Source organism: Natator depressus, chromosome 3 (assembly GCF_965152275.1).
Source record: "Natator depressus isolate rNatDep1 chromosome 3, rNatDep2.hap1, whole genome shotgun sequence".
NCBI classification, from domain to species: Eukaryota; Metazoa; Chordata; order Testudines; family Cheloniidae; genus Natator; species Natator depressus.
In genome coordinates this window covers 16,990,067-17,017,716 of record NC_134236.1, presented here as the reverse complement: position 1 = coordinate 17,017,716, position 27,650 = coordinate 16,990,067, and the positions used below count along the sequence as shown (strand labels likewise).

Here is a 27,650-nt window from a genome sequence, read left to right as displayed (position 1 = left end):
AGATCTAAATATAGCCTCCTTGGCTCATCCCATCTTAAAATAAGAATAAAGGCTTTAGCGTCATGTAAACTGATTCTTATTTTTGATACTTGATTTCAGCAATTCACCATTGTAACAGTATGAGTTTTAAAAGCAAAAATTATTTTAGAATATGAGAGGAGGGACACTCTTTTGGTTAATGCACTGGATTGGGATTCAGGAGATCTGGGTTCAGTCCTGGCTTTGCTAGACATAGGTGCTAGAATTAGGGGTGCTGCTGTACCCCCGGCTTGAAGTGGTTTCCATCATATACAGGGTTTACAGTTTGGTTCACTGGCTCTCAGCACCCCCAGTATACAAATGTTTTCAGCACCCCTGGCCACAAACTCCCAGTGTGACCATGGGCACAAGTCATTTAACCTTTCTGTGCCTCAGTTCCCCAGGATACTCTCTTTCTCCTACTCTTTATCTTGTCTGCTTAGTTGGTAAGCTCTTTGGAGCACAGACTGTTTCTTACTATGTAGCTAGCACGATGGAGCCCTGATCTTGGTTGGGGCCTCTCAGTCCAGATAGCTCAGTGCAGAGCCGACCCGTGCCTGTTGATAGTGGGGGGATACAGTGAGGGGAGTGGCTTCAGCAGATATTACTGAGCATGCTCACTTCATGTGAGCATGCTCAGTACAAAGCCAAGCAGCAAATGGGGGGGGGTATATGACCCCACATGCCCCCCACCCCATGTTGCCTCTGACTCAGTGGACACATATTCCAACGTGACCACTTCTCAAATGAGAGTGAAAGTAAGTTCAGTTTGAGCTCTGCAGAGAAATGAGGGCCCAGTTCATCACTGATTAGAAAAGTAAGCAACTGAAAAGAAAAAACTGAAACCAAACCAAACCCAGGCAACAGTTGATAGAAAAGTTACTACTGCAGTTGAGAGTAACTGCTTGGGAGGAAATCAGGGCTGCGCCAGAATGGATAGTCATGAGACTTCCTCGCCGCCGTAAGTCAGGGCTGAGGTCACCATTGGGGCAGGGTGGAGAATCTTGCCCTGTGGCTGGCTGGCTTTGTTCACTGTGCTTGGCCTGTTAACAAACAGGAAACTGAAGTTTCTAGCTTCTGTGAGCAGAAGCGTTCAAAGCAATGCCACCTCATTAAGAACAGCAGGTGTTTGTGTGTGCATGTGCGGAGGGCTGGGGGTGTGTGGGGGGGAGCTGCACTCGTGCTGCCTGTCAAAGATTACTTGCAAAGCCGAACGGTAAATTGCACTCATCTCCCCAAGCTGGGCTGAACGCACTCATTAACCAGGCTAAATGGGAAATTCAGTGCACAAACTTCAAAAACAACTGTTAGTCCTGCAGACCGCTGACCAGCTGGGGACCCACAATGCAACATTCTGTGGCACGAGGAGCTAGTCTACACTAGAAGCATTACAGCTGTGCCGATGCAGCACGTCAGGTGAAGACTCTCTATGCTGATGGGAGAGAGCTCTTCCATTGGCCTAATAAAACCACCTCTGCGAAACCAGAGGGAGACGCTCTCCTGCTGACATGGTGCTTTCTAAACCAGAGGTTAGGTTGGTGTAAGTTATGTTGCTCTGACGGTGGCTTATTCACATCCCTGAGCGACATAAGTTATACCGACGTAACCTGTAGTGTAGACAAGCCCTAACACAGCTCCCATCAAATGCCACTGGAGCAGGAACTTAGGCCACAAGAGATCAAGCAATCCTATTTGTTTGGGGTTTTTTCCACATACGCCAGTCTGTACTGACAACAGAGCCATATACGGAGGGGAAAACCAGCCCCTCCAAGCCTCACGGTGCGTATTCAGACCCCAGAGTTTGCTCCCAGATCAATGTTTTCTGGGACATGTGGCAAAGCTGGGCACAAAGACTTAAGAGGGAATCAGAAGGAACTTTTTGAGAGTTCCTTTTTCTTTGCTTGTGTGCTGAGTGATCACTTAGCCTGGATACACGGGGTATTTAGTATGCACTGGTGAAATACATACAATGGCCTGTGAGCGTATTAGTGGGAAGCTTTTTCTGCCTTCTGTACAAGAAGCAAATTCTCTTGTTAGTTCTAACCAGGGCGCTTGTGAGATTTGCCAGGTGATCAGGCAGCTTCTGGGTGTCTGGGGGCCAGAAGCTTTGGATTGTCACATGAAAGATTATTGGTGCTTACAAATGCAGCATCTTTCTAATTCTTAAAAGCCTAGAACATATGAGAAGTCCCAGAGCTGTTAACCAGAGGGAGTATGACTCTGCCTAAAGGAATCTCCAGAATACAAGAAAATAAAAAAAGCATACTGAGCAGGTTGGGGGGGAAGGGGGGAGAGAAATAACCCACCCAGCTGTCTTGATGGCAATATGCAAATACTGAAGAAAGGCAGAGCACAGTGAGGTGACCAAAGCCAGGCGTTCAGGGCTAACATATTTTTGCACTTCAAAATTTGGAGTGATTACTAATAGCAATCCTCCTTTTGTAAACATTTTTGTTATGCCTGTGTGGGTGTGAAGAAAAGTGCTGCTTTCGTAAGTCATTCACAACAGGGCATAGCTTGCAAATACTCCTAAACTTCATGCACAGATTGGCTGAAACAAGTCAGCCGGGGTGAGGTCTAAACTAATACGCACACAGCTACTTCCTGTTTGCACTTCCAGGTAAAGTTTCTGTGAAGCAGGAAATATCAAATATTGCATATTATTTCATTCCTAGGCTTCGTTGCCACATTCATAGTTACGGTTGGTAGATTTACATACTATTTGACTGTCGCTTCCATGGTCTACTGTATACATCTTAGTGGATTCTTGGGAAAACAAGGGTGTTTAGAAAGTAGTCAAATGTTGGATGGACTGTGCAAAATTAAAAATCAATGTCCCAATTCTCCTGTCAATTACACAGGCTTTCCCAGGTAAGTAGCCTTTTGCAATGCTTTGGCAATATGTTATGAGAGATCTAGAGTGAAGAGAAATCAATTTTCCATTCCCCAAACTGAAAGAGTGCTGAAGAACATGATCACCAGATACACATGGTGACCATTTCTCACTGTAGAGCAGTGGTCCCCAAACTATGGGGTGTCCCGTCCCCCCCCCAGGAATGCAAAGGAACGTTCAGGAAGTGTGGCGGCGCCAGGGCCAGCCCCCATGAGGGGTGGGGAGCAATGTTCCCTCTAATTTTTGACAGGCCGTGTGCGCAAAAAATTTCTTCTGTGCAAATTTTTGTGCTTCTGTGCACATTTTTGTGCGCGCAGTGTTTCGCCGTGTGCGCAGGGTTTAGGATCTGTGTGCGTGCGCACACGCGCACAGTTTAGAGGGAACAGTGGTGGGGAGGGAGCGCCACCCAGCCCTGTTCTTCCCCCCAACTCCACTCTGGCTCCAGCCCCAAGCAAGGCCTCAGCTTCAGCTCCTGGCTCCGACCCCGGCCCCTGACCTCAGCCTGGCTCCCAGCTTCCAGCCCTGGCCCCGTTCCCAGCTGCAGTTCCAGACCTGGCCGTGGCCACGGCTCCACTCCTGGCCGTGGCTCTGGCTCCAGCCACAATCTCAGCTCCTGGCCCACAGCCCCACTCCCAGCCCCGACTGGGCACAGACAGATTACATTACGGGTAAGGGAGAGGTGTGATATAAAAAATTTGGGGTCCACTGCTGCCGAGTCTAAAATCTAAAAGAACACGTGCGTGCATGCTTTACACAATCATTTAAATTGAGTCCCTGTCATCCATTCAGCCCTGGTGCCACGTCTGTTTGCTGACTATATTAATGCTACTGCTCATGCTGAAAAACAAGCAGTCCGGAGCTATCTTTTGTAAATATTTAAAGTAAGATATCCTCAATTATGGTCCTAACAAAGCAAAGACTACTCTCTGCATGAGTAAATGGGCTATTGTAGAAAACTCTCTTCTCTGAGTTTCTCATGGACTCTTAAAAACTCTGGGCCAGATCCGAATCTCCATGGTCAATCAGGAGTAATTCCATTGATGTCAAGTCTAATGGCGTTACTTCTTGACTGACACTGGTATAAGTGAGACCAGATTTTGGCTTTCAGTCTCTAAAATCACACCACCACCACCACCAATCCCTTAAGAGTCACATTTCCTAAAGAAAAAAACCCCGAAACTGCTCTTGCTAACAGAGCAACTCGGCAGAGGGTCACCATGACAAGCTGCCAGTAGCTTGCAGATGCGATGGAATAGCATAACATGCAACAGACTGCAGTCACCTCTGTCCACAATGCAGAGCTGCAGCCAACAGCTCCCACTACTCTATGTTGATACATACATCCAAGCATGCTGGGTCTTGTAGTTTCTATGGGCCAAATCTCTGTATTAAAGAAAAATGCAGCCAAAACTTGTTTCTCCGGACTAAATTCTGGACAATCTTTATGGGTAAAATTCAACGCAGTACAAACAGCCCAACACTGGGTTTAAATGGCACAGAGGGCCTTGTGCTTGGGCTAATCTCCCCCATTTGATGATAAACCAAAACTGCTGCTAAGGGGCTAAAGGAAGCAGTGTTCTCAACAAGCTAGTCCATAAACCTTTACATAGATTTTGTAGTAAATGGAACTCGCTTCGTTCCATCAAATTCCTGACAATCTACAACAAATTCCTATAAAGCAATGATGCTGGTTCTAGAAAAGCATCCTGCCCAGAAAAGAAGGCTCTCTTTCTTTCTCTGGGTGGAATTCATCTCTGTGTAGATGGTCAGTACAAGGCCTATCAATATTTAACACCTCAACATTGGAGGTAAGGGGGACTTCACTGGTGCAGAAGCTTTGTGCTGACCCTCTGCACAGGGATGATTTTGCTCTCTGCCCGTACTCCTGTTAGTCTGTTTGCCTTCTAAGAACATTTCAGCAAAGAGCCTTCTTGGCCTGACAGAGCAGATGAGTTCTCCCAGTGACTGCAGTATAAGTAAGGCTGGTAGGATCCAGCCCTAATTGCATTAACTCTGCCTTCTATCACCCTACATGTAATAAATGTCATGAGTTAATGATAGAGATTGCGCCGTCTTTCCCCAGTCTGAAAAATGAAGTTAAATGCTGCTGGGCAGGGGGAAGGGAGTGGGGGAGAAGCATGTTTCACACAACCTGCCTTTGAGTGCTGTTATTTCAGTTACTAAAGTCACAGATTGCCTATAGATCAGATGGTGCCATAGTGGTGATGGAGCATGAAACCTCACTTAACTCCCACTTCACAGTTTCTTCTTTGCAGCTGAGATTCCACTACTCACACTGACCGCATTCTTGCCATTACGCCTGTGGCTTTTCCCATCTGATAGAAGCTAATCCTCACTGGTTGTATTTTAGAAAAACAACAGTTTTTCTTGTTTCATGTTTAAGAATTGATGCAACAGTTCGCTGTCTGAATGGGAGGGTAATTTGATACGTGAGCAAGTCGTTCGAGTTCCACTTTAAAAAAAAAAAAAAGGTAGCAAATATACCAGGAACTGAATGTGAGTAGACATGAGACTTGATTTATGAGCAATATGCAGGGTTCAAATTGGATCTGCACTACTTCAGCAAAGGTATCTGCTTATTGGATGATTTGTTTTTTAATGACCCTTCGATGTTGCTTTTGCAGAATAATAGTTAAAATGCCATGTTGAATAAGGACAAGTCTGTGCTAAGCTAAGCTATGCTTCCACTGAAACAAACTAGTCCTTCAGCAGGTTCAAGAGCATGGTGTATTTTAAAAAAAAACACCAGTATTCAGATACTATAGGAAAACAAATAGAACCCAGAAAAAGAAATGTAACAGTAAACCAGCAGATGTATTAGCACATATTCTTAATTCTTTACTACTCAGCTAGGAGATGGCCAGGTTCTAAATACTATTTATGTTTGATTATGCAATCATTATGCAAAACCTAAACTGGAATTAAACAAAAGAAGTTTAACTGTGCTTAACTGTGTTACACACTGGCCTTCATAATAAGGAAACAATTGTGTACTGCTGCAGTTAGTAGGAACTAATGGTTTTCTTTTATCTTAATTGCAGGGTAAAAAATTACCAAACGAAGGCATTTACAAAGCAACACCTAGTTAATTTTATCAAATGTAATAAAAAGCCTTTCTTTCTGTACAAAGGTTACTTCTCTTTTTATTACACAGCCAAATCCTACTCACTCAAATGACCTTACCAAGAGAGCAATGGATAGAAAAGGCTAAGTTGTTATTGATTCATTTTTGTGGGTATGCACCTATTGCATAGCATCCATGTTACCTGGAGAAAATACAGCACCAAAGGAAAGCACAAACAGCTCCTTACTCAGGCTGTACTACCCCCAAATAAGCACAAATTCAGCAATCTCCCATGGTCAAGCTATTGATTGATCAAAGAGGTGTGCCTCACTCAGCACTCTGAGCTGTAAACCTTGTCTCTCTCAGGCCTACATTCGTCAGCAAGGGACTCCACTAACTGCAGTACTTGCAATCCCCAGAAGTGCACCAAGGGACTTTCAGGAAAAGCACCACCACCAACATGGTAGAACCTGGGGAGAGAAGTGTTCCCTAAGGCAGCCAGGCTCCAAAGTGTATAGGGTTACATAGATTAGAATCAACATATTGAACAGCACCCAAAAACAGATAGGGAAGACAGTGCAATTCGTGGAGCACAGATGTACCAGGCTCTCACTGATGGCTCTATTAAGCAGGTGGGCTACCATAATGCCAGCAAGTAGTCTTCAATGGCTGAGTGCATTGCATTCATACAAGCAGGGGCAGACAAAGCGTGGGGGACTGTGGCAAGGGCTGTGACAGCAGGGAGAGTCTGCAGCCCCTTAACTAGCTGCAATTTTTTAAAAGTGGTAGGAGTCATTGCTGCTGCTTGAAGCCATCAGGGATTCAACAGTGCCCAACAACTGTGAATCTCTTTGGCAAGGAGAGGACGTACTCCACGACTCCATAGAGAAGTCACCCCTTCCCAGTTCAAGTCGCTTCCCTCTGCCCCAGCAGCACCAACCTGAGTCTTGGGCTATGTCTACACTAGTACTTTTGTCAGTAAAACTTTTGTCAGTCAGGAGTGTCAAAAAACATGTTTCACCGACAACAGCGCTGGTGTAGACAGCACTATGTCGGCACCAGACTCTCTCCCAGCAACATAGCTACTGCTGCTCATTGGGGGGTGGTTTAATTATGCTGCTGGGAGAGTTCTCTCCCATCAGCATAGAGTAGGGTGACTAGATAGCAAGTGTGAAAAATCGGGACAGAGGGAGGGGGGGTAATAGGCATCTTTATGACAAAGCCCCAAATATCAGGACTATCCCTATAAAATGTGGACATCTGGTCACCCTAGCCTAGAGTGGCTACACGGGGGAGACCTTACAGCAATGCAGCTGCAGTGGTACAGCTGTGCCGCTGTAAGGTCTGTAGTGTAGACATAGCCTCAGTCAGCACAGTCTTCATCGCGTTTAACTGTTGATTCTAACTGTGCCGTGAGTAGTAAAGACCAAGGCTTTGTCTGCAGCCATCTAAACATCTGAAGTTTTCACCTCCAGGATTTGTAAGTGCTGCTGCTGATTCATAACAAGGCAAAGAAGTATATTATTAATCCAACCCAGAAGCACAATTTCTACAGGAGGCTTTTATGTGAATGAGAACAGTATATGAAGTTACACTTAGCGAGGATTAAAGTTACAGGGGCTCTCAGTCCTTCTGCTTCAGGCCATAAGCTGATCACCAGATGCGGGTCAGGAAGAATTCCACTCTCCCCCCCTCATAAACAGTGTTGCAGAATAGGTAAACTATAGAGAGGCAGAAGGAAGAGGAGGGTTTTGGTTATGCCTTTAAGAGCCTGATCCAGCCGCTCTGAAGTGGGAAGCCTGTCCATTGTCTTTTCTAGAAGTTGAGTTGGGTCCTCATTTGCTGTCAGAGACAGGATACTAGACTAAAGAGACCATGGGTCTTTTGGTCTGGCACTTCTTAACGACTGCACTATATGCAGCAAAATCCAGATTTCAGATGCCTAACTAATAAAAGGGAAGCCTGGCAAATGAACCTGATATGAGATATCAGTGGATGGCAGGTCCCATGATATTCATATATATTATATTCATATTTCACAAGAGTTAAAGTGAGAGCTCTAGAGCTGTGGGAAACTTGGCAGTTTCCATTTACCAAGGTTCATGAGAACAATTATTTTTCAGTTTCGATTCTCATGGGGTTTCACATTGAGTTTTGGGTTCAAACAAAAACCCACTTATTCTTTACTGCAAATTAATTAACTGGTTTGAACTTTTTTTTAAAAACAAAGCCACAACATTTCATCTAAACCACTGAGTTTCAGCTGGTATCATGTCAAAACCACTTGAAACATGAAACCATAAATCTTCCCAGGTTGACTCACAATCAGGCACAGGTTGTCTGGAAAAAGTTTGTAAAACCTACTAAGTCTTCATGTTTTTAACAAAATACTGACCCCAGTGAATTTTGGATGTGGATTTTTTAGGATTTTGTTGCAAATCTTTGGCACAATTATAGTTAAAATCTCATTTCACTTTTATAATTTGTTACACACAGTAATGTATTATTTTTCTCTCAGCACAGTGAAATCAGAAGTCAGAACGGCTGCATACAATCCTCATTAGCAGCCTTGGGAGAATTTCATGTACTCCACTTTGTTGATTGTGAAAGTGATATAAACTGGCACTAGAGAGAAGCCACAGTGTGAGAAGGTTGCATTGCTATCCTGAAAACACCAGTACAATGTTGGCCACTTTTCTTGCCAGCAAAGTAAACAGCATGGCTGAGTAAATATGTTCAGGTAGAATATCTCTATGTATTGCACCACTGCACATATGTGGGTTATTTCAGAGCATCATGGTGCTTGGATTTCCCCAGATTCCTCACCTATTTGCTGGATTTTGACATTTTGGTCTTTTAAAAAAATTAATTTAAGAAAAGAAAGACATTTTCATCTTTAAATGCTAAAGAATAAAATCTGCTTCCCAGCTAGCTTTGATTGGTGCATATCTCTCACTCTGTAACAGCCTCACTTCTCTACAGTCGACACAAAAATATCCACAACCAATTACTACCATTGCCTGTGCAAGTCAAACCTATGGTTCTGTCTCTTACCTGTAATCTGACTCTGTCCTTGTGGATTAAAAGGACTTGGTGCAGAGTTCAGAGAGGGCCGTGGGCTCTGAGTCGGGACCCCTACTCTCATACTGGGATGAGGAATGCGCCCTAAATCACTGAGGCGTTCAGAGAACAAACTAGGTTTAGAGTCATCAAGCTTCTGTCTGTGCCCTGGAAACAGCAAATCATAAAATAAAAGGGTTATTAACACGACTGAACAAATTACCATACAAAAAAAAATCCCCAACTTATCTGTAAAGACCTATTAACTGTTTGTGGGTTCTCTAGGCATTTTGGCTAGAGACAGAAACCAAAGCTGGTGAAAGAACGGTGGCAGGGAGTGAGGGCATATGCCATAGAGTCTTCTGTACCTACTAGACAGTGGTGCACCTGAGTATTAAAAACTGTGGGGGAGATCCGCAGATAGTCTAAACTGTTATAGCTCCATTGACTGCAAGGGAACTATGACAACTCACACTAGCTGAGGATCTGCCCCACTGTGAGTTCTACAGAATGAAAGAGCAGCATGTACATTGCATGGTCTACTCTATTGTTTAGAGGTGTAATTTATTTGTGACAGTTATACTAGTAAAAGTCCTACTGTGGATGCAGTTACACCACTATAAGCATATACCAAGGGCTTCTGTTTTTCTGGGTTTATTTATTTCATTTTCTGGTGTTTATGTTTTGCACTTTTTGATTTGTACATAGATGCCCCAAAATAGTGTTTTACGGGGCTTTCTCTTTACATATACACACAGTGCTGTTTCACACAGCACTATGTTAAAGGGCACTAGGGAACTTTTAGTGTGCACCAAAAAAGTTTTACACAGACCAACTAATGCGCAACACATTAATGTGCTTTAAAAATCACATCCTCGTAGTCCACAGTATTACTCCAAGTAGACAAGCCCTTAGATACAAGCCAGGTATCAGGGACATCAACTATACAAAAAATCTGCAATGGGAAATGGAAGTCAATATGAATTGAATAACCATTTCTGGTATTTTTCCAGTGTTTATTGGATAAACACTGATTTCATTTTTTAATTTTTTGCTTTGGGGTGTTGTACTGGTGTTTGTTGGTTAAAAACCTAAAATCTGAAGCCCGATGTATACCACATCCACTTCCCAAACCAGAGTGAGCTACACTAATATAAGCACTTTTATACTGGTAAACTGTGTTCACACTAGCGATTTTTTACTGCTTTAATTACAGTGGGATAATTAAAGTGGCAAAAGTTTCTAATGTAGATAAGCCTCCTACCCATATATGTGTGTGGGTGAGAGATTGTTCCAGGACTGGTTCCATTTATTATGGAGATTTTCAGATAGCTAAGAAAATCTGACCTTTTTTTTTTGGTATTACTCTGTTACAATTAGTCTTTATGGTTCACTTATTATTCCGTAACTTTGGAGCTTATTCATAAATCAGAACTAAATAGCCAGTCTCCTTTAAGAAGCCAAAAGAGTGGTGTAATAAGGAAAACATGGCAAAACTGCATCTGATGACACGAATCCTGCTGGGTCCCATACTTCCCTTTACTTAATGGGCTACCCCTCATCATTGCTCCCTCTCCAGCTCCTGCTACTAGCTCAGCTGCACGAATACTGCATGGATTAACCAGGAATGTTCTTTAATGTTGTGCAGTTGTTAGAAGTTAAAGGGCGAAATGACATTAATCAAAAATAAGAATGCCCACTCCAATATGCTGATACTCTAAGTACTTTTACTTAAGATCTGCCAGTTCTATCATAGAAATTATGCATCCTCCATCATCATACTTGTATTCAAAGACTTTTTTCATTTTAAGGCATTTCCATGATGCTCATCACCAGAGTATCAGAGCACTTCACTGAGTTTAATGAATGAATCTTTAGAATAGGAGATAGTCAGGGTTTATTTCCCCCATTTTACAGATGGGGAAGCTGAATCACAGAGAGGTGAAATGACTTAGCTAAGGTAATAGATAGTGAACTCAGAAGCTAGAACCCAGATCCTATGACTCCCAGTCCTGTACTGTAACCATCCTTCATCTCTAGAAACAGGCATTTTTTATAGCATCCATTATCCTAGTACCTGAGCGCCTGGCATATAACACACATTATCTAATTGGAACCCTGACAACAGGTGGTGGAAGCAGGCAAGCAATTTCTGTACGGGTACTAGTACAAGACTCAGAGAAATCCTATTTCTATACAGAAAATTGAGAGGCTGGAATGGGCGTGTGAAGAGAAGTGGATCTAATTTGAGATTAGAGGAGTCTCAAACAATTTTTAAGGTTCTTTAAACTAATTTGCTGACTCATTTTCCTGTCATTTTAAAGCATGTTCCCCCCCCCCCAACCAACAAACATGTTTCTTCCTCCTAATTAAAGGGAAACAGGTGTTACATATTAGAACAGCCCACCCAAACTTAGGCTGGCACAAGTGGGTACCCTATATATTGGAGCGATGTTGATTAACATAGATATAGAATGGTTTTTTGGTTCATTTGTGGTAATGTTATAATCGCAGTTTAATTAATATGATAATATCTTAACTGGCTATATTTTGCATTGTCTCTTGAACCTATGAAAAGCACTGTGGTACAAGTTAGGTGTTGTTAAATCTAAAGAAGTAACTTTCACACATAAAGTATTTTTCCATAGAAGTTCTCCTCAACCTCTCTCCTTTTTTTTACAAGCTCTGTGTTTGTTTTTCCCTCTGCCTGTGCCATTTTCCATCCTGTTTTTTCCAGTGGATTTTTTCTCCTTTCTCCTTTGTTTGCATTTGTTCCTAATCAGAATATAATCTCTTTTCGGTGAGTTCAAAATACCACAAACAGAGTTAGCCTATCCCTAATCTCTCTCACCAGGGCTGAGTTTATCTGAAAATGAATCAACCCCAAAATGGGCTTTTGCTTTGTTTTTTCAGACAAAAATTCTATTGTACATTTAAGTAGTGCCCTTCCTCCTCAGAGATCCCAAAGCACTTTCCTAACAGACTGATACACAAACTTGAACTATATAATGTGTAAACTATATCTGTGGTTATTTGTAAGCTGCTGCCCAGGTCTGAAAAAGTATGCACGTGATGGCCTTCAACTTGCTTTTGACCATGCTTTATTCTTCAGCACATAGCTCTGTAAAAACAAAGGTTATACTACATACATTATTTACTCCAAACTTAATCCAACACTGAAATGCAGCCACCTCTGAGGCAGAACCCAGCAACTGTCTATTAGTGGAAAATAACTGCACACAGCAGTTTAGGATAGGAAGTGAAGAAGAAAGAACTCTGTAGCTGGTTGAAACTGGAGGAGTCTACAGTAAAAAATTTTAAAAGGCCCAGGAGGTTGGGTTCCCCAGGTCTGGAAGACCCAAAGCATCAAGGAAGCAAAACGTACGTCTACACTGCAATTAAAAACCCACGGCTGGCCCCAGCCAGCTGACTCGGGCAAAGGGGCTGTTTAATTGCGTTGTAGACATTCCAGCTCAGGCTGCAGCCTGGGCTCTAGGACCCTGCAAGATGGGAAGGTCCCAGAGCTTGGGCTGCAGCCCAAACCCAAATGTCTACACTGCAATTAAACAGCCCCTTAGCCAAAGCACTGCGAGCCTAACTCAGCTGGCACGGGCCCACCACAGGTATCTAATTGCAGTTAGACAGACCCTATGAGGCTCTAGAAGCCAAATAAGAGCCATAGACATTCCCGGCCTGCCCCTCCCCTTGTCAATATTTTTATTTTAGGGCCAAGACACAAAGGAACATTGGGACAAAAGGGTTTCTGGATGCCAGATAACACCCAGCTTACATAGTGTTGTCCTCTAGAGAGGTTTTATTAAATTTTGTCTTCTCAAGTTTGTGTGATTATTGTATTATAACAAAAGCCATGGCTGAGTAAGTCCCTTACCTATCATTAATGACAAATAAAACCATTCTAACCAAACTTCCATTGTAATGACACCTGTGTGCTGCTGAGCTGTGACTCTTGCAGTGTTTTTAAATCAAAGGCCACCAGGCTGTCCTTGGAGAATAAGACCTGAAAACAATAAATTCAGAAATGCTTACAACCCACAGGAGTTAGAGTGTGATTCACAAAATTATGTAACTGCCTAACTCCCATTGATTTCAATGGGAGTTAGGCATCTGTGTGAAGTCCACCCTAAGTGCCTTACATACCTATGGATCTGCGAACCCCTAGTCCCTGTGGAACAGGTACACCATACAGTGAAACACCCTAGAAAAATACTTTCCAAACAGCATGTGAGAAGGAATAATGAAATACATGCTATAAATGTGAAGTTCACTGCACAAAGGCTGCTTTTCATCTCAGTAGTGATATATGCATCCGTTGACAGAGAAATTCCTGATCCCCAGGGAGCACACTAAGAAAAGATGTATTTCTCTGTCTCGAGTGTGAGGCATAATTTATTTCAGACAAAAGACCTGGGTGTCACTGTAGACAGCTCAATGAAAACCTCTGATCCATGTGCAACAGTGATTTAAAAAAGCAATGTTAGACTGCATAAAGAATGGGAATAAATAATATTGGAAATGTTCTAATAGCATTATACAGCTCAATGAGATGGCCTCACCCAGAATACTATGTTCAATTCTGGTCACCCTCTTCAAACAAGTTATAGCAGAAACAGAGCAGGTTCAGAGGTAGGTTACAAAGGTGGTTAGAGACATTGCAAGTCTCTGATATGAAATGATATTGAAAAAACTGGGCCTGTTTAGTCAGGTTCTGAATCAGGGTGTGATCCAAAGCCCATTGAAATCACTGGAAAGACTGATGCCAAAAAGAGAGGACACAATATAGGTCTAAGCAGGGTCTGAATGAACTCTTCTCTGACATCTAGTGATGAGCTGGGAAAGAGGACTTCAGGAGCTGACCTTGTTTGCATGGGCACATCCAACAGGATAGGCGCTCAGCATGATGGGACTGCTTTGCCCAAATGATCACTTTTGGCTGGTGTCGGATCACAAGTCTCTCTGTTATTGGGGCAGGGGTACTAAAGGGTTATTATCCTGTTGTGTGAATCAAGGGCAGCAGAACTGTGCTTGGCATACCCTGATTGAGGGACTCACCCTCAACTAAACTGCACCCGCTAGGCAGGGGACGTGGGTGCCAAAGCCAAGTGAATTGAGAAAGGGTGAAGACAGGAATTATGTAGCTGGTGATGTGGGTCTTCCCTGAGGGTCCTAAATACCAGTTGACCCTTCCTTTTTCTAGTGGGTGATAGCAGTAGAATTAGGCATAAGACCTGCTTTGGGACAGTGTCTTTGATGCAAGAGATTGCCCAGTGTGTATTAGCAGTGAGGGTCCCACACTAATAGCGGAAATCACTGAGAGCTGGGTTATATGGTGGGACCTGAAGACATCATAATGAGTGGCCAGGGGAGAGGAGCAGTGAACGAGTACCCGGACAGTGGAGCGAGCAAGGTGCCTTCTTGTGTCCCCTGTTGTCCCCCTTCCCTCTCTCCCAGGGTAGGAGGTGAACTCTGCAGATGCACCTCTGAGCTCTGGGTCTGCACTGACCAAGGACAACAACTGTGAGTGGGGTGTGGTGGAGGGAGAAGGGAGGGGCATGTAAAAGGAACTTTTGTTTGCTGGACCTGAGGGAAAAGGACACTGCCCAGTGTATTCTGAGATGGGGCTTGTGCTCATGGTTTTATGAATGGTTTTATGAATCCTGCTTGTGGCGTTTTCCCAAATTAATGCCAGGTTACTTCCCTCCTTCTGTTAAAAGTTTCTTTTCTACACTCAGACTCTGTGCTTGCGAGAGAGGAAGTTCTGCCTCTTAGAGGCGCTCAGGGAATAGTATGTAATTCTGCCAGGTTACTGGGTAGGGGGGTTGAGTCAGTTTTGTGTTGTATTGTTGAAAAGGAACCCCTAGATATTGAACCTGGCCCTGGTTGCTGCCAACTCCAACTGGCAGAAGGGTTACATAGGAAGAAGTTAAACAAAGTACTCTAGTATATTTGTTCTCAGAGTCCAAGAACAGAGTCAGAGCCTGGAGTAGCATCCAGGAATTCTTATCCTCAAGTCCCAACAGCTTCTTCTACCCCATAAGGCTAGATTTAAAAAAGTACTTAGGCACTGTAAAATCACAGGAACACATTGACTCACAAAGTCTGAGTATTCAATGAATGGCGAGAAACAGGCACCTGAGCCTGATTCACAAAAGCCAGCATGCTAGGCTGGGAGCTGCTTAAGCTAGCCAATGGGATATACCAATGAGAGGGGTGTGCCCTATGCCCCTCTCTCTCAGAGATAGGTGCCTAAATCCAAGCTTCAGGGAAGCACCTGTCTCTGCTAGCCATTTTCAGCTGCGAACCCTCTTTGGAGTTAGGAACCAAAGGCAATTTTTGCAAGAAACTGGGGGAGAGGGGCAGCAGGGGGAAGGAGGAACTCCCTCATAATTTTTAGCCTAGTGGTTAGAGTACTCACATAGGAGACTCCAAGTTCAATTCCTCCCCCCTGAGGAGAAAGGATTTGAACAGGGGTCTGCCACAGCTCAGGGGAGTGCCAGGGGTCTATGGGATATTCTGATGGGGGTTGGGTCCTTCAGTCTCTTCTGTTGAAGCTGTTCCACTGCAGCCAAATACTTAGACATTTGGGCCAGAGAGGGTGCATGTGCGAGAGAGAGAGCGAGAGAGCACAACTATGAGAATGACTCAATAGCCTTGTGTGCAGAGCATTCACCCAGGATGTGGGAGACCCAGGGTCCACTCCCACTGCTCCAATGACTCTAAGTATTTATTCACAGTGGAACAACTTCAACAGGAGAGACTGAGGGAGCCCCACATCATAATATCCCATTGACTAGTGGTTTGGGCACTCACCTACAATGTGGCAGATCTCTATTCAAATCTCTTTTCATCACACAGACGGGGGACTTGAACTGGGGGGGGAGGAGGGTATCCCACATGCCAGGTTAGTACCCAAACCACTGAGTTAAAAGTTATGAGGGAGCTCCTCCTCCTTTCCCTCTCTCGGCTGCTTTTTGTGAAGTCACGTGCAGGGCCTGATCTGGTGGGCAGCCTCTGACACACCTACCGGATGGGGCCCCACAAACGAATTAGGTGGCCAAACACCTGTCTCCACCCCAAGGTGTGTGTGGCTCTGGGATTGAGGTGGGAGATAGATGTTAATAGTGAAGCAGCAGCGTGCATGCCCAGAGGTGGAAACATAGGCACTTAGCAACCTTCTTATTGCAAAAACTAAGAAACCAAGTATGTTCAGGCACTTACAGGATTCAGAGGGAGTTTTGTGAATCGCAGTGGAACTTAAACTGGGACGGAGGAGCCTAAACCCAGACTTAGGCGCCTACTTTTGTGAATCTACCACATCATTGCAATGAGCAATATCCTAGTCTATCAATCCTACCCAGCTCTTTTAACCAAACCTGTATATCAAAGGTTCTGGAAGCAGACTGCACTGCGGTTAACCTGCTGCAGGAGTTGCAGCCCCAGTTCAGAGTATGAAAATAGATCTGATGCAATCAATGTAATAAAACAAAACAAAACCCTGGCTAGACACACATGCCATAACTTCGCATGCTACTCAAACTTGCCAATCAAAGCAGGAAAGCTTCAGTCAAGAACATGTTAAAGATGGCACGCAAGGGCTATCATACATTACCCATTCCTTCCAGGGCAGAAAACAGGCTATAGCTTTGACTCTAGATGGATCTGACTGCTTCCTAGTTTCCTGGATCACAGAAATACTGTCCATGTCTGCTGGCAGGTGACCTTTTCTCTGATCACTGGGCTCTTACTGTCAGTTTAGTTGACAGCCTCTGGCCACTTCAAATGAACATTTGAGAGGTCAACCTGGAGAACCCTAATGTAAATCTGATGCCCCAAGATTTTTACCTTTTTTTTTTTATTCTGCAGCTTTTGGGTGTGGGGCTGAAAATTAATCAGATTATACTTGGTCTAGCCATATGCAGGGACAATGTAGATTTCTCTATTTAGCACCAAGCAAACCACCCACTAATTTTTTTATGGTACCAGGGAGCTCTGGTTACCAGATTGTCGACAGATGTTTTTATTATCCCTGAGTGGGCTGGGTATTTTCAATCTTCACCCAGTTGCACCTTTTTCACTTTGATATGCTTTTGTCACAACAAAAACAGCAAATGATAGGAGAGTCAAATATCTTTGTATGAAAGCCTAGCACAGGAAATTCATAAATGAAGGTGAAATTAAGATCCTACACACCCACCTATTGTGCATAGATTTTGTGGGTGATCCCAATTAGAATGGAGGTTCTGACATGCAATATTTGCCTCAATGTCTAGGCAGAGCTGTTATTTGTTGTTATATGCCAACAGAGGGCACAGCACTGTATAAACACAGAGGAAGTGATGGTCACAGTCCCATGCCACTTACAGTCTGAAGGGTAGACAAAGCAGCACATCCAGATTGCTCTTTGTGGCCAAAGGGGTGTTCAGGTTTTCTGTACGTTTCCAAGTTGTGTGACATCAGACTGTGATTGGTAGCAGATGTGTGTTTAAAGGAGAGGTGTGGCAGCCTTGAGTAACACACATGGGAGCTCCAGGAAGGGGGCAGCATAAAGAATTAGATTGTAGCCCACTGATGTTTTTTTCCATTGACTTCAATGGGAGCAGGTTTAGGGCCTAAGGGTGGAATCTCTGATTAATTCCTCTCCCCACTAATGGTAGGAAACTTGAAAAAGAAAAAGTTAAGTTAGATAGTAGGAAAAAAAATCCCGATACTGGAACTGATTTGCCGATGTAATGATCTGCCAGGAGATGACTACCCTAGTACACTTTGAGATTATTACACTAGTAAAATACTTTGGGGTGCATTGTAGACAACATTGCTACACTAGTGAAGGGGATGAATTACATGTCTCAGCAGTTTCTTTCAAGCCCCATTGTCTCTGGACATCTTACTGCACTTGATCCCATTAATATCAATAGGAATTGCACAGGTGAACTTACAGCCTGATATGTCTCTATGGGCCTGATTGTGATCTCAATTATACTGACGTAAATCTGGAGTCAAAGGAACTACTCTGCATTTACCCTGGTGAAACAGCTCAAAATTGGGCCCAAGGACTTCTAGATGGCTTGTTGTGCTGGCAGTGAATGATGTCATTGATTCAGGCAGGGATATTCATCTTTCTTATAATGTTCAGATACATCATGTTAGCAAGGTACAGCTCCAAAGCAACTGTCTATCTGGGCTCTAGAGGTAACACAAGAATGCCATAAATCAACCTCTATCCAGAAGGATCATGTTAGCTTTTTGCAAGCAAGGTCCCTCAACTGAGCCAAAAAAGCTCCTGTTTACTAAATCCATATTCCTGTGAATATTTGTTTGTGACAAACCACTGTGCTCCTTGTTGCTTTCCCTGTGCAGTTCCCCTTGCTAAGCCATACATGCTGCATACAACTCAAAATTCATCAACAAGAATGAAAAAGAAAGCCAAACAATTTCTACCCATGAAAGCGGAAAGCTTGGAGCCCTTCCAGTCTCTTGGGTAAAGACATAATTATGAGAAGAAAAATATCTACCCAAGAGACATAATTACATAATTAGACCATAGGTTCTACATATGAAAAGTTCTTATAATTCATAAAACAAGGCGCTACATAGGCGCAATACTGGCTTTAATTCACTCAGGGGAGGGAAAAAGATGTTTGTTTTTTAAATAGCTAAAGGCACCAGTTTACATGAAAGACTAAAGGGCTTACTCTCCCAACCATGCACACAGGACTTCCATTAGCATTAATGAGGGTTACACACGCACATGGACAGAAATCAAGACCCCCAAAGGTTTTTGTTCTTAAAGTGGAGACGTTTTTACACAGAGCGGGTCAAAAATACACCTGACACTAACCAATAAATAAATAAATGACATGAAAACTAACACAGCAAACAGGCTCAGCTGACTTGATTTCTTATTCTTAGGGCCCGATTTAGTCCTCTGGTGGAATCCCAGCTGACCACCTCTTTCCAATTCCCTCACCCCAGTGATACAATGATCTTGGATAGGTTCAAAGCAGGCCAGTACTGCCAACAAAGGGCTGATCCAGATCCCATGGAAGTCAATCTTTTCATTGATTTCAGTGGGCTTTAGATCAGGTCCAAAGTGGGTAGGGTCAGCCGGGGCTGGGATTTTGAGCCTTGGCACTTAAATGGTGCAAGATCTGGCCCTCAGCACATCTCCCAGTTCAGTAGGCATTTTCCCACTGGGGAGTAAGAGCAAGCTTCAGTGCAGCTCATCACCCAGCTAGCCTGCCTAGATGGGACTCCCGCGAAGCCCCATTTGAAATTTAAAGTTTCCTGCAGATTGAGGGGTAATTCCACCGTGGGGCAAACTGCATCCCTCTGTGCCCATGAGAGTGAATCAAGAACAGGGCTTGTAAAATATTTGAAAATATAAAGTGCTAAGATTTCGATTTCTTTTTAACAAAATCGTGGCCTATGAAAAGCAAACACATACACACACATGTGCACAGCTAGGAGGAGGCTTTAGGGGTCAGGTTTTTCAGCAAATCACAGCAGCTGAGATATAACCCTCCCTCCCCTAGAATGCGGATGCGAAAATTGGCTGCTGCATCTCACCAGCTCCAGCAGGGGCAGTGTTTCAACAGCCCCAACCCTGTGCCCATTGAGGTCAGTGGTGCAGTGGTGGTGGTCACGGGAGGGAGCTGCTATTCCCTCCACTGGGCCCTATGGGTCTTGTGTGCGGGAGCTCAGTGCTGCCGCTACATTTGCCTTGCAAGTGTTTCATTTCTAGAACAAACCTGGAGTTATGAAAGAGACAAGGAGCCCCAAGAAAAGAGCAAGTGCAGAAGTGAAGGAAGGGTTTCCCTCGTGGCCATGACTGGAACTGCTTCCCCCGTGATCATCTTTAGTCTGCCCTTCTGCTCTGCTCCTCAGCCCAGCTTGAGGCTGCCACAGTTCAGGAATCCCCCACTTTCCCATCTCCCCTGTGCTCTGCTCAAAATCACACTGCAGTGTGGCATAACAAGTGTCTCCTCCTTCCCTCCTGCCCTCACCCAGAGAGATCCACACTTCACTTCAGACTTACTGCAGCCCTACAGGTGCTCAGTGCTTTGGCATCTACCCTTCCACCCCCACCCCAAACCCATTCTCCTCTGTTCTGCAGCTCAGAACTGTGCATTAAAGAAGTTCCCATCTCCCACTGGGAGATCTTCCCCAGCTCAGCCAAGTGATTCACCATTTCCTCCAGGCTTTTAAATTCACGCAATGCAATGGCTATTTTTAAAAAACAAACCCTACCGCCACAAACACATGGGAAAGACAGAGACCGTGTTGGAGCCCCCTGCATCTCAACACAACTCTTGTTCACCTTTAAACCTCATTAAAGAACATAATGCACCAGTGTATGTGCCAGCAACCCAGTTAGCCATGGTTGGCAAATTTCTTTAGAGGATTCTAAAGAGAAATCGTACAGAGACTTTCACGCAATTCCCAGTCCCTGGCTTCATTCCCTCTGCATGCTAGTATCTGCTGCACTCTTTTTCCTTTTATTTATTTTATGTTTTGTTTGGTTTTTGTTTGGTTTTGGTCTATTTATTGCTTCTTTTTTTTTTTTTTTTTTTTGAGCAAAGGAAAAAACGTTTTAAAAGGGAGCCGCATTTCAAAACAGCAAGAGCTCCTCATCCTGACTTTATCATCCTCATTGTTATCAAACAATCTCTATAAAGAATGGGAAGAAACATTTTTTTTAAAAAAAGGGAAAACTACTCTATAAAGTAGGTCCTTAGTCTGGTCTTGCTAAACTGAAGAGCAGTAAAGATCATAGAAAAAGAAGGAGGGTGAGGGGAGAGTGAAAAAATCTCTTACTTTGAACTGGCTTCCCTCCAACAGGCAGGAGGGGTTGGTTTTCTTAACGCTTGCGAAACCTGACTACTTTAAAGGACTGAGGAGGGGAAGATGTAAACACAATCATTAAAACAGATTTAAGGGACTTAGTTTTAATCTAGTCTAAGACCTCTCCAGTTGTGTGCTGTTTTGCAACCCTCTGCTCTCTAGACATCCATAGGGTGCACTTTCGTTTTTTTTTCTCTCCAAAACCAAGGGCATATTACAGGCCGAATGCTGTGGTTAGAATGGGAGTTCAGGCATGGACGATACAACAGTCCAGCAATAAGGGAGGGATATGTCCGTGTGTATGCACCGTCTTTCAAAAGACTGTTTTGCTGCATTAAAAGACGATTGTGTTTCTATCTGTGCAACAGGTTTTAAGTAGATTGTTTAAATGTAATTAAAGAAGGGATGTTTCTAAAATAACCTCTCTAATAAAATTAAGATGGCTAAAGGGAGCTGAAAATGCGATTGAAAATAAAAAGTCGCCGTTTCAGTCTATGCTTGCAAGGGAAACATGATATAAACCCCAAAGGAAAACAGTCTTTACAAGTTAGACTTGAAGGATTATCTTGTGTATCAGCACCCTCTATGGCAAAATAGCATTTATCCCATATCCACCCATGTTAATGCTGTTGCACAATTTACTACAGCCTTGATAGACAAGTAATTGCTTTATCCACCCATGTGTAATAAACGGAGTCTAGCATGTTAATCCTCGAGTTCTTACTGTCTGTGAATGCCAAGCGAGGGAGAGACATACACTGAATGCCCTACCCTTTCATTCCAGCACTACTGGAGTTTACTCACACTCCGACCTGCTAAAGTGTTCTTGTTACATTCCACTCTAGCGCTTGGGGTGCCAAGTATTGTGAGTGGTATCAAATTATTGTTATATAAAGGGCACCTCAAATCAGGCTAAATGTAGACAGAAGCCAGGATGCAGCAGTCTTTTTTTTTTTTTTTTTTAAATCAAACACAGCTTTTCAAACTTGCCTTAATAAGAAAGACAGACAGTATTATTTGTTCTTGGTCATAACACAGAAGCTAATTAACCTGAACCATAACACTGGACTTCTATCCAGTTCGTGTAGAGTCTGTCAGACCTTAGAGAAATGTGAAACATCCCTTGGCCCATTAATGTTTTCCACTAAAATCTATAAAGGTTAAAAAAAAAAAAAATCAAAAACAGGCGTAGCCTTTAAAAGGTTTACAGATTCCTGGCTGCTCCGTGGGCTTAGGTTTGTGGCATCTAATCTGCAATGACAGTTTGATGGATGTCTCTCTTTCTTCCTTTTGAAAGGTATAAAGAATTGGTGGTTTCCCCAGTAAAAATTATGCTTAACACCCTTCTTCTCTGCTCTTGCTTTTACAATCTAAAGCCTGGTTAAAAGGCCGGAATATGATGAAAGTCTTGTGCTGCTGGTAATATATGGGTTTAATGGGGCAGCAGACATATGACAGAATCCATTCAGTTCTCCGGGTGAAATTCACCTCTGGGCCGAGTGCCAGCACAAGCCTATGCAACACTTAAGTCTTACAGATGCCTAGCCTTAAGTGATGCATAACTGATGCCCTAACTGATGCTAGTTGAGATGGTGTCCTGAAGATTCCCCCCAATCCTCATTGCGGTCAGCCACCATTTTGATCCCTTCTCTTTGTTATGCTCTGTCCCCTTTCTGGTGATCTCACTAGTGACAGTCTTATTCCAGGTGGCAGATGGGGTGGACTGACTTCTTGTGTCAAAACCTTAAGGGAGAAAGCACTGTCTGGTGGTTAGCACATAGAGTTGAAAGGAGTTGAGAGTTCTGGGGTTTCCCACTGACCCGCTGTGTAATGCTGAGCAGGTCACGCGGGCAACATTTTTAAATGTAAGTGCCTCGAGTTAGGCTCTTAAACTAGCTTTGGGTCTGGTGTTCTGAGTGGTGCTGAGCAGCCGCAGCTTCCACTGAAGTCAACAGCTAAAACCAGGCTGCTTCTTGGGTGCCTAAATAGGGACTTAAGTAACTAAAACTTGAGGAAGCCACAGTTTTCTCCATCTATAAAAATATTTATCTGCCTCCCTGACTCCCAGGGGGCATTACTAGGCTAAATGAATTAGTGAGCCTGATTCATCACTGTGTTACTACGTTGGTTTTAGCAGGTCTGAGTGTGAGTAAACTCCAGTAGGTTTCAATGAAGTTACACTGGGGTACAACTAGACTAACACAATACTAAGTCAGACTCAACCTTTACAAGCTCCAAGATCTCTGGATGAAGCATACTCTGAAAGTGCAAAGGATTATTAATATTATTAAATAATTGTTGTTGTGTTGTATTTATTATTCTTGTGACAGACTGGCAATGTCCTGGCCAAACCTTATGGAATTATGATAAACTTTACTGAACTAAGTTAAACCTTATTGAATTAGGTTTAATACCTTGGGGTCCCATTGTATTAAAAATGCAGTTGTACATGTGCTGTAGTGGCACTGTATGTACTTTCTCGAGGAGGACAGGGGTGCTTACATATTTCCTCCATTGTCAGCCGTTGGTGTGCATATACTAGTTCCAATGGGATTCTCCAGGGACCAACAGACAAAGAAAGGATTTTTGGATAAACAGCCTAGTTTTAAACTGGCTCAGGGCCCTCTTCCTGATCAAACAAATGGGCAGGACCCCGGGAGCACAGGGGGCTCCAATCCTTAGGGTAGAGTTGGAAGGACAGTGCCCACAGAGGCCCCATAAGACTATGTGCTTGTTCTGAGGTGAGGCCGTGATGAACTTGTGATCACACAAGAAACCCCTTGGGTTGGGTTTGGAAGACTGCTCCAGCCACAGCCCATTTTAGGGTTGAAGTGATCTATGGTAGGCTTATTAGTATCTATGTAGGTTCTATTTATTTTATTGTTCTTATAGCTTTTCTCTGTAGAGTAAAACAGGCTTGCACAGAAAGATCTGTGTGGTAACTTATAACTGTTGACAGTCATTGTTATCCGTCACTGAAGAGAAGGCAAGCAGGTATGTTTGGGCAGCTTGCTTCTGCCAGGAATAACACAGTGAAGACAGGGAACTGCGCAGAACGGAGTGGGGAGAGAGATGTGGGTCTTCATCCAAGACAGGCAACAGCTGGGGAACTGGAAGCCTGAGAGTTGGTGCCCTTGCTGGATGACAGAGGGAAAATATGGGTGCAGCTGCCCTGACAGGAGGTGATTCTGTGTGCCGAGCAGCTATTACCATCATCTAGAGATGGAACCTGTGCACCCCCTTATCCATGCCAACCTGGAGAACGAGAGATAATGGATCATTTCTGCTGGCACAAACCACCAGCTAAGTTAAGGCAGTGATTCTCAACCAGGGGCACGTTTACCCCTGGGGGTACACAGAGGTCTTCCAGAAGGTACATCAACTCATCTAGATATTTGCCTCGTTTTACAACAGGCTACATAAAAAGCAGTAGCAAAGTCAGTACAAACTAAAATTTCATACAGACAATGACTTGTATATGCTGCTCTATATACTACACACTGAAATGTAAGTACAATATTTATATTCCAATTGATTTATTTTATAATTATATGGTAAAACTGAGAAAATAAGCAATTTTCTCAGTTAGAGTGTATTGTGACACTTTTGTAGTTTTATGTCTGATTTTGTAAGCAAGTAGTTTTTAAGCAAGGTGAAACTTGGGGGTATGCAAGACAAATCAGACTCCTGAAAGGGGTACAGTAGTCTGGAAAGGTTGAGATTCACTGAGTTAAGGCACAAGATTGTATTTGAAAACAATGTAGCAAATTGTAGAACTCGAATACCCCCAGAAGGGAAATATTTTTAAAAATATAAGACCATGAATACAGATTTTTTTTTTTTCGGGCTAATCACAGTCTGCAGGGAAAATGGAGGGAAATCTCGCCAGAGCAGTGAAAGGCTTTAAAATTCTGGGATAGTACAACAGGACAGCATTGTTATTTGTATGTAATAAAGAAGGGATGCTGCTCCTGAGAACACATCATTCAGAAGGATCTCAGAAGGGATAATTCATTCGTTGTCAGTCTTAGAAGGAAAACAGAGAGGGCCAGATTCTGCTCTGGGCTACATGAATGTAAATCCATTGACTTCAGTAGAGTGATTCCAGGTTTATGCATGTGCAGCTGGGGGCAGAATCTAGCCCCAAGCCTGTAGGGCTGACCTCACCTGCCACAGCTCAGCTGTATTAATAACGGGATTACATTATGGCCCCAGGTTTCAGAGTGGTAGCCGTGTTAGTCTGTATCAGCAAAAACAATGAGGAGTCCTTGTGGCACTTTAGAGACTAACAAATTTATTTGGGCATAAGCTTTCGTGGGCTAAAACCCACTTCATCAGATGCATGGAGTGGAAAATATGGTAAAGAGGTATAAATACACAGCATATGAAAAGATGGGAGTTGCCTTACCAAGTGGGGGAATCAGTGCTAATGAGCCAATTCAACTAAGGTGGAGGTGGGCTATTTTCAACAGTTGTCAACTTCCACCTTAATTGAATTGGCTCGTTAGCACTGACCCTCTCCCCCCCACTTGGTAAGGCAACTCCCATCTTTTCATATGCTGTGTATTTATACCTCTTTACCATATTTTCCACTCCATGCATCTGATGAAGAGGTATAAATACACAGCATATGAAAAGATGGGAGTTGCCTTACCAAGTGGGGGAATCAGTGCTAATGAGCCAATTCAACTAAGGTGGAGGTGGGCTATTTTCAACAGTTGTCAACTTCCACCTTAATTGAATTGGCTCGTTAGCACTGACCCTCTCCCCCCCACTTGGTAAGGCAACTCCCATCTTTTCATATGCTGTGTATTTATACCTCTTTACCGTATTTTCCACTCCATGCATCTGATGAAGTGGGTTTTAGCCCATGAAAGCTTATGCCCAAATAAATTTGTTAGTCTCTAAGGTGACACAAGGTCTCCTTGTTATTACGACCAGTTCAGCAAAGCGTTTAAAGCATATGACTTAATGAGAAATAAGTATATAGCTAAAGTTAAATGCATGCTCATGGGATTTGTTGAACAGGTAATAATGGAGTGGGTCCTTGCTAAATCAGGGCCTAAGCCAATGTTAAAATATTTAACCTGCTCATTAGATTGAAAGGTTAGGTCTAATGTCAATATTAAGCAAGAGTTTGGGGGGGGGGCAGAGGGATAGCTAGGTAATTAATGAGCTATGTTTGCCACAATGGACTATCTTCTTTAGAAAGGCTCTAACAGGAGGCTGACCCCCTTTGCCTTCAGTTGTAAGTTTGTTTAGTAACAGGGAGCCTCCCATGAACTTAAAAACAATAGGAAAACAGATTCATACTGAATAAATCTCCCCCCCACCCCCAGTTCTCTGTATGCTTGGCTACCAGTAGGCAGCAAATCCCAAAGAATGCGTGCAGGGGGAAGGGGAGTAGGAAGAGGATCAGTCGGGGGGGGGGAGGGGCAGGGGGGAAGCTGGAGTGAGTCCAATGCAAGCAGTGTGTGATGTCATTTACAGCATTGCTAACTGAAATGATAAACACACGGTGAGGGCTTTTGAACAGTGTCTGGGCTACTGCAGGGGGAGATTCTTCATAGAATTTCCCTTTCTCCCTCTTCCACAAACAAGGTCCTTGTAGTACAGCACCATGACAGTTCTGCTTGGCATTTTCCAGCTTAGATAGTGATGATGATGATAATATAATAAATATTAAAGTACCTTTTGCCACGACACCTACAAGAAATCAGCCAATTAATAATGTCAACGTACTGGGGCCCTGGAGACCAGTTCAATTCCTTTTTTTAAGTATGCACTGTATAAATTGGATCTATTTTGCCTGCATGAATTATCCTTCTCCTCCACACTTTATACATTGTTAGTCTTCTTAGACTCCAATCTTGCAATGGGCTCTGCCTGTGTGTAACCCTGTTTCAGGGCCTTAGACTACAAGCTCCTGCAAGCAAGGGCTGTCTCTGTATATGAAAAGTACCTAACACATGCCAAGTACTACCAGACTATTCATAATGACTCTTTGGTGACTTTTTGTGCTTGTGGACTGACAGTCCTAGAGTCACAGTTTCTCTGCAGATACAGCCTGGGCACAAGGTTCTTCATTATGCCCCAGTCTTGACTTGTGGGACCAACTTTAAGATGGGAGGGGATAATTGTCTCTATGCCCATTCCAATCTCAGCTTGTTAACAAGGGTGTTGTTACAGTGGCAATGTTGTGAAATTAGACACTTGCAGTCTAAGACCTGGACTGAGTCAACGAACTCATTTTACATAAATTATCATAAGCTATGATGGTATTAACTTTTGGTCACTACCAACCTGGGCTGGAATGGATCCAGCAACCTAGAAATAAAGTCTCTGTCTCATTACCAATTCACTTAACCATGCAATACTTCACAAAGCTCCCTCGACTTTTTTTTTATCGTAGACTCTAGCTCGCACACTTTGCTTTGACCATGCTATGGCTAGTGCCATGATTCACTGTTAAAAAGAAAACCACTCGCGCATTACATTGTAGGTGTGATCCTTTGGAAAAAAGAAAATCAAAGAAACAGAAGCTGTAAATGTCCACTTATAAAAATCATAAGCTTTTCAAAAGTGCAGCTGTGAAATTAATGGTGTTCAAAGTTGTATTTGCACAGAAATACACCCCCCCCCCCGTGTGTGTGTGTGTGTGTGTGTATATATATATATATATATATATATATATATATAAAATGTATGTTTGTACGTGTTTAACATTTGCAAAGA

The 27,650-nt window shown here is 43.3% G+C and overlaps 1 protein-coding gene across 3 annotated transcripts in view; it reads right to left on the bottom strand.

Moving 5' to 3' along the window:
- Positions 1-27,650, bottom strand: part of RUNX2 (RUNX family transcription factor 2) — a 104,455-nt gene that overhangs the window by 34,985 nt on the left and 41,820 nt on the right. For 2 of the 3 annotated variants that reach the window (XM_074947465.1, XM_074947466.1), the window contains exon 4: positions 9,051-9,224. The exons of the other annotated variant lie outside the window; for it this stretch is intronic. In XM_074947465.1, coding sequence (XP_074803566.1) covers positions 9,051-9,224 — 174 coding nt within the window. The remainder of the gene's footprint in view (positions 1-9,050; positions 9,225-27,650) is intronic. 3 annotated transcript variants of the gene reach the window in all.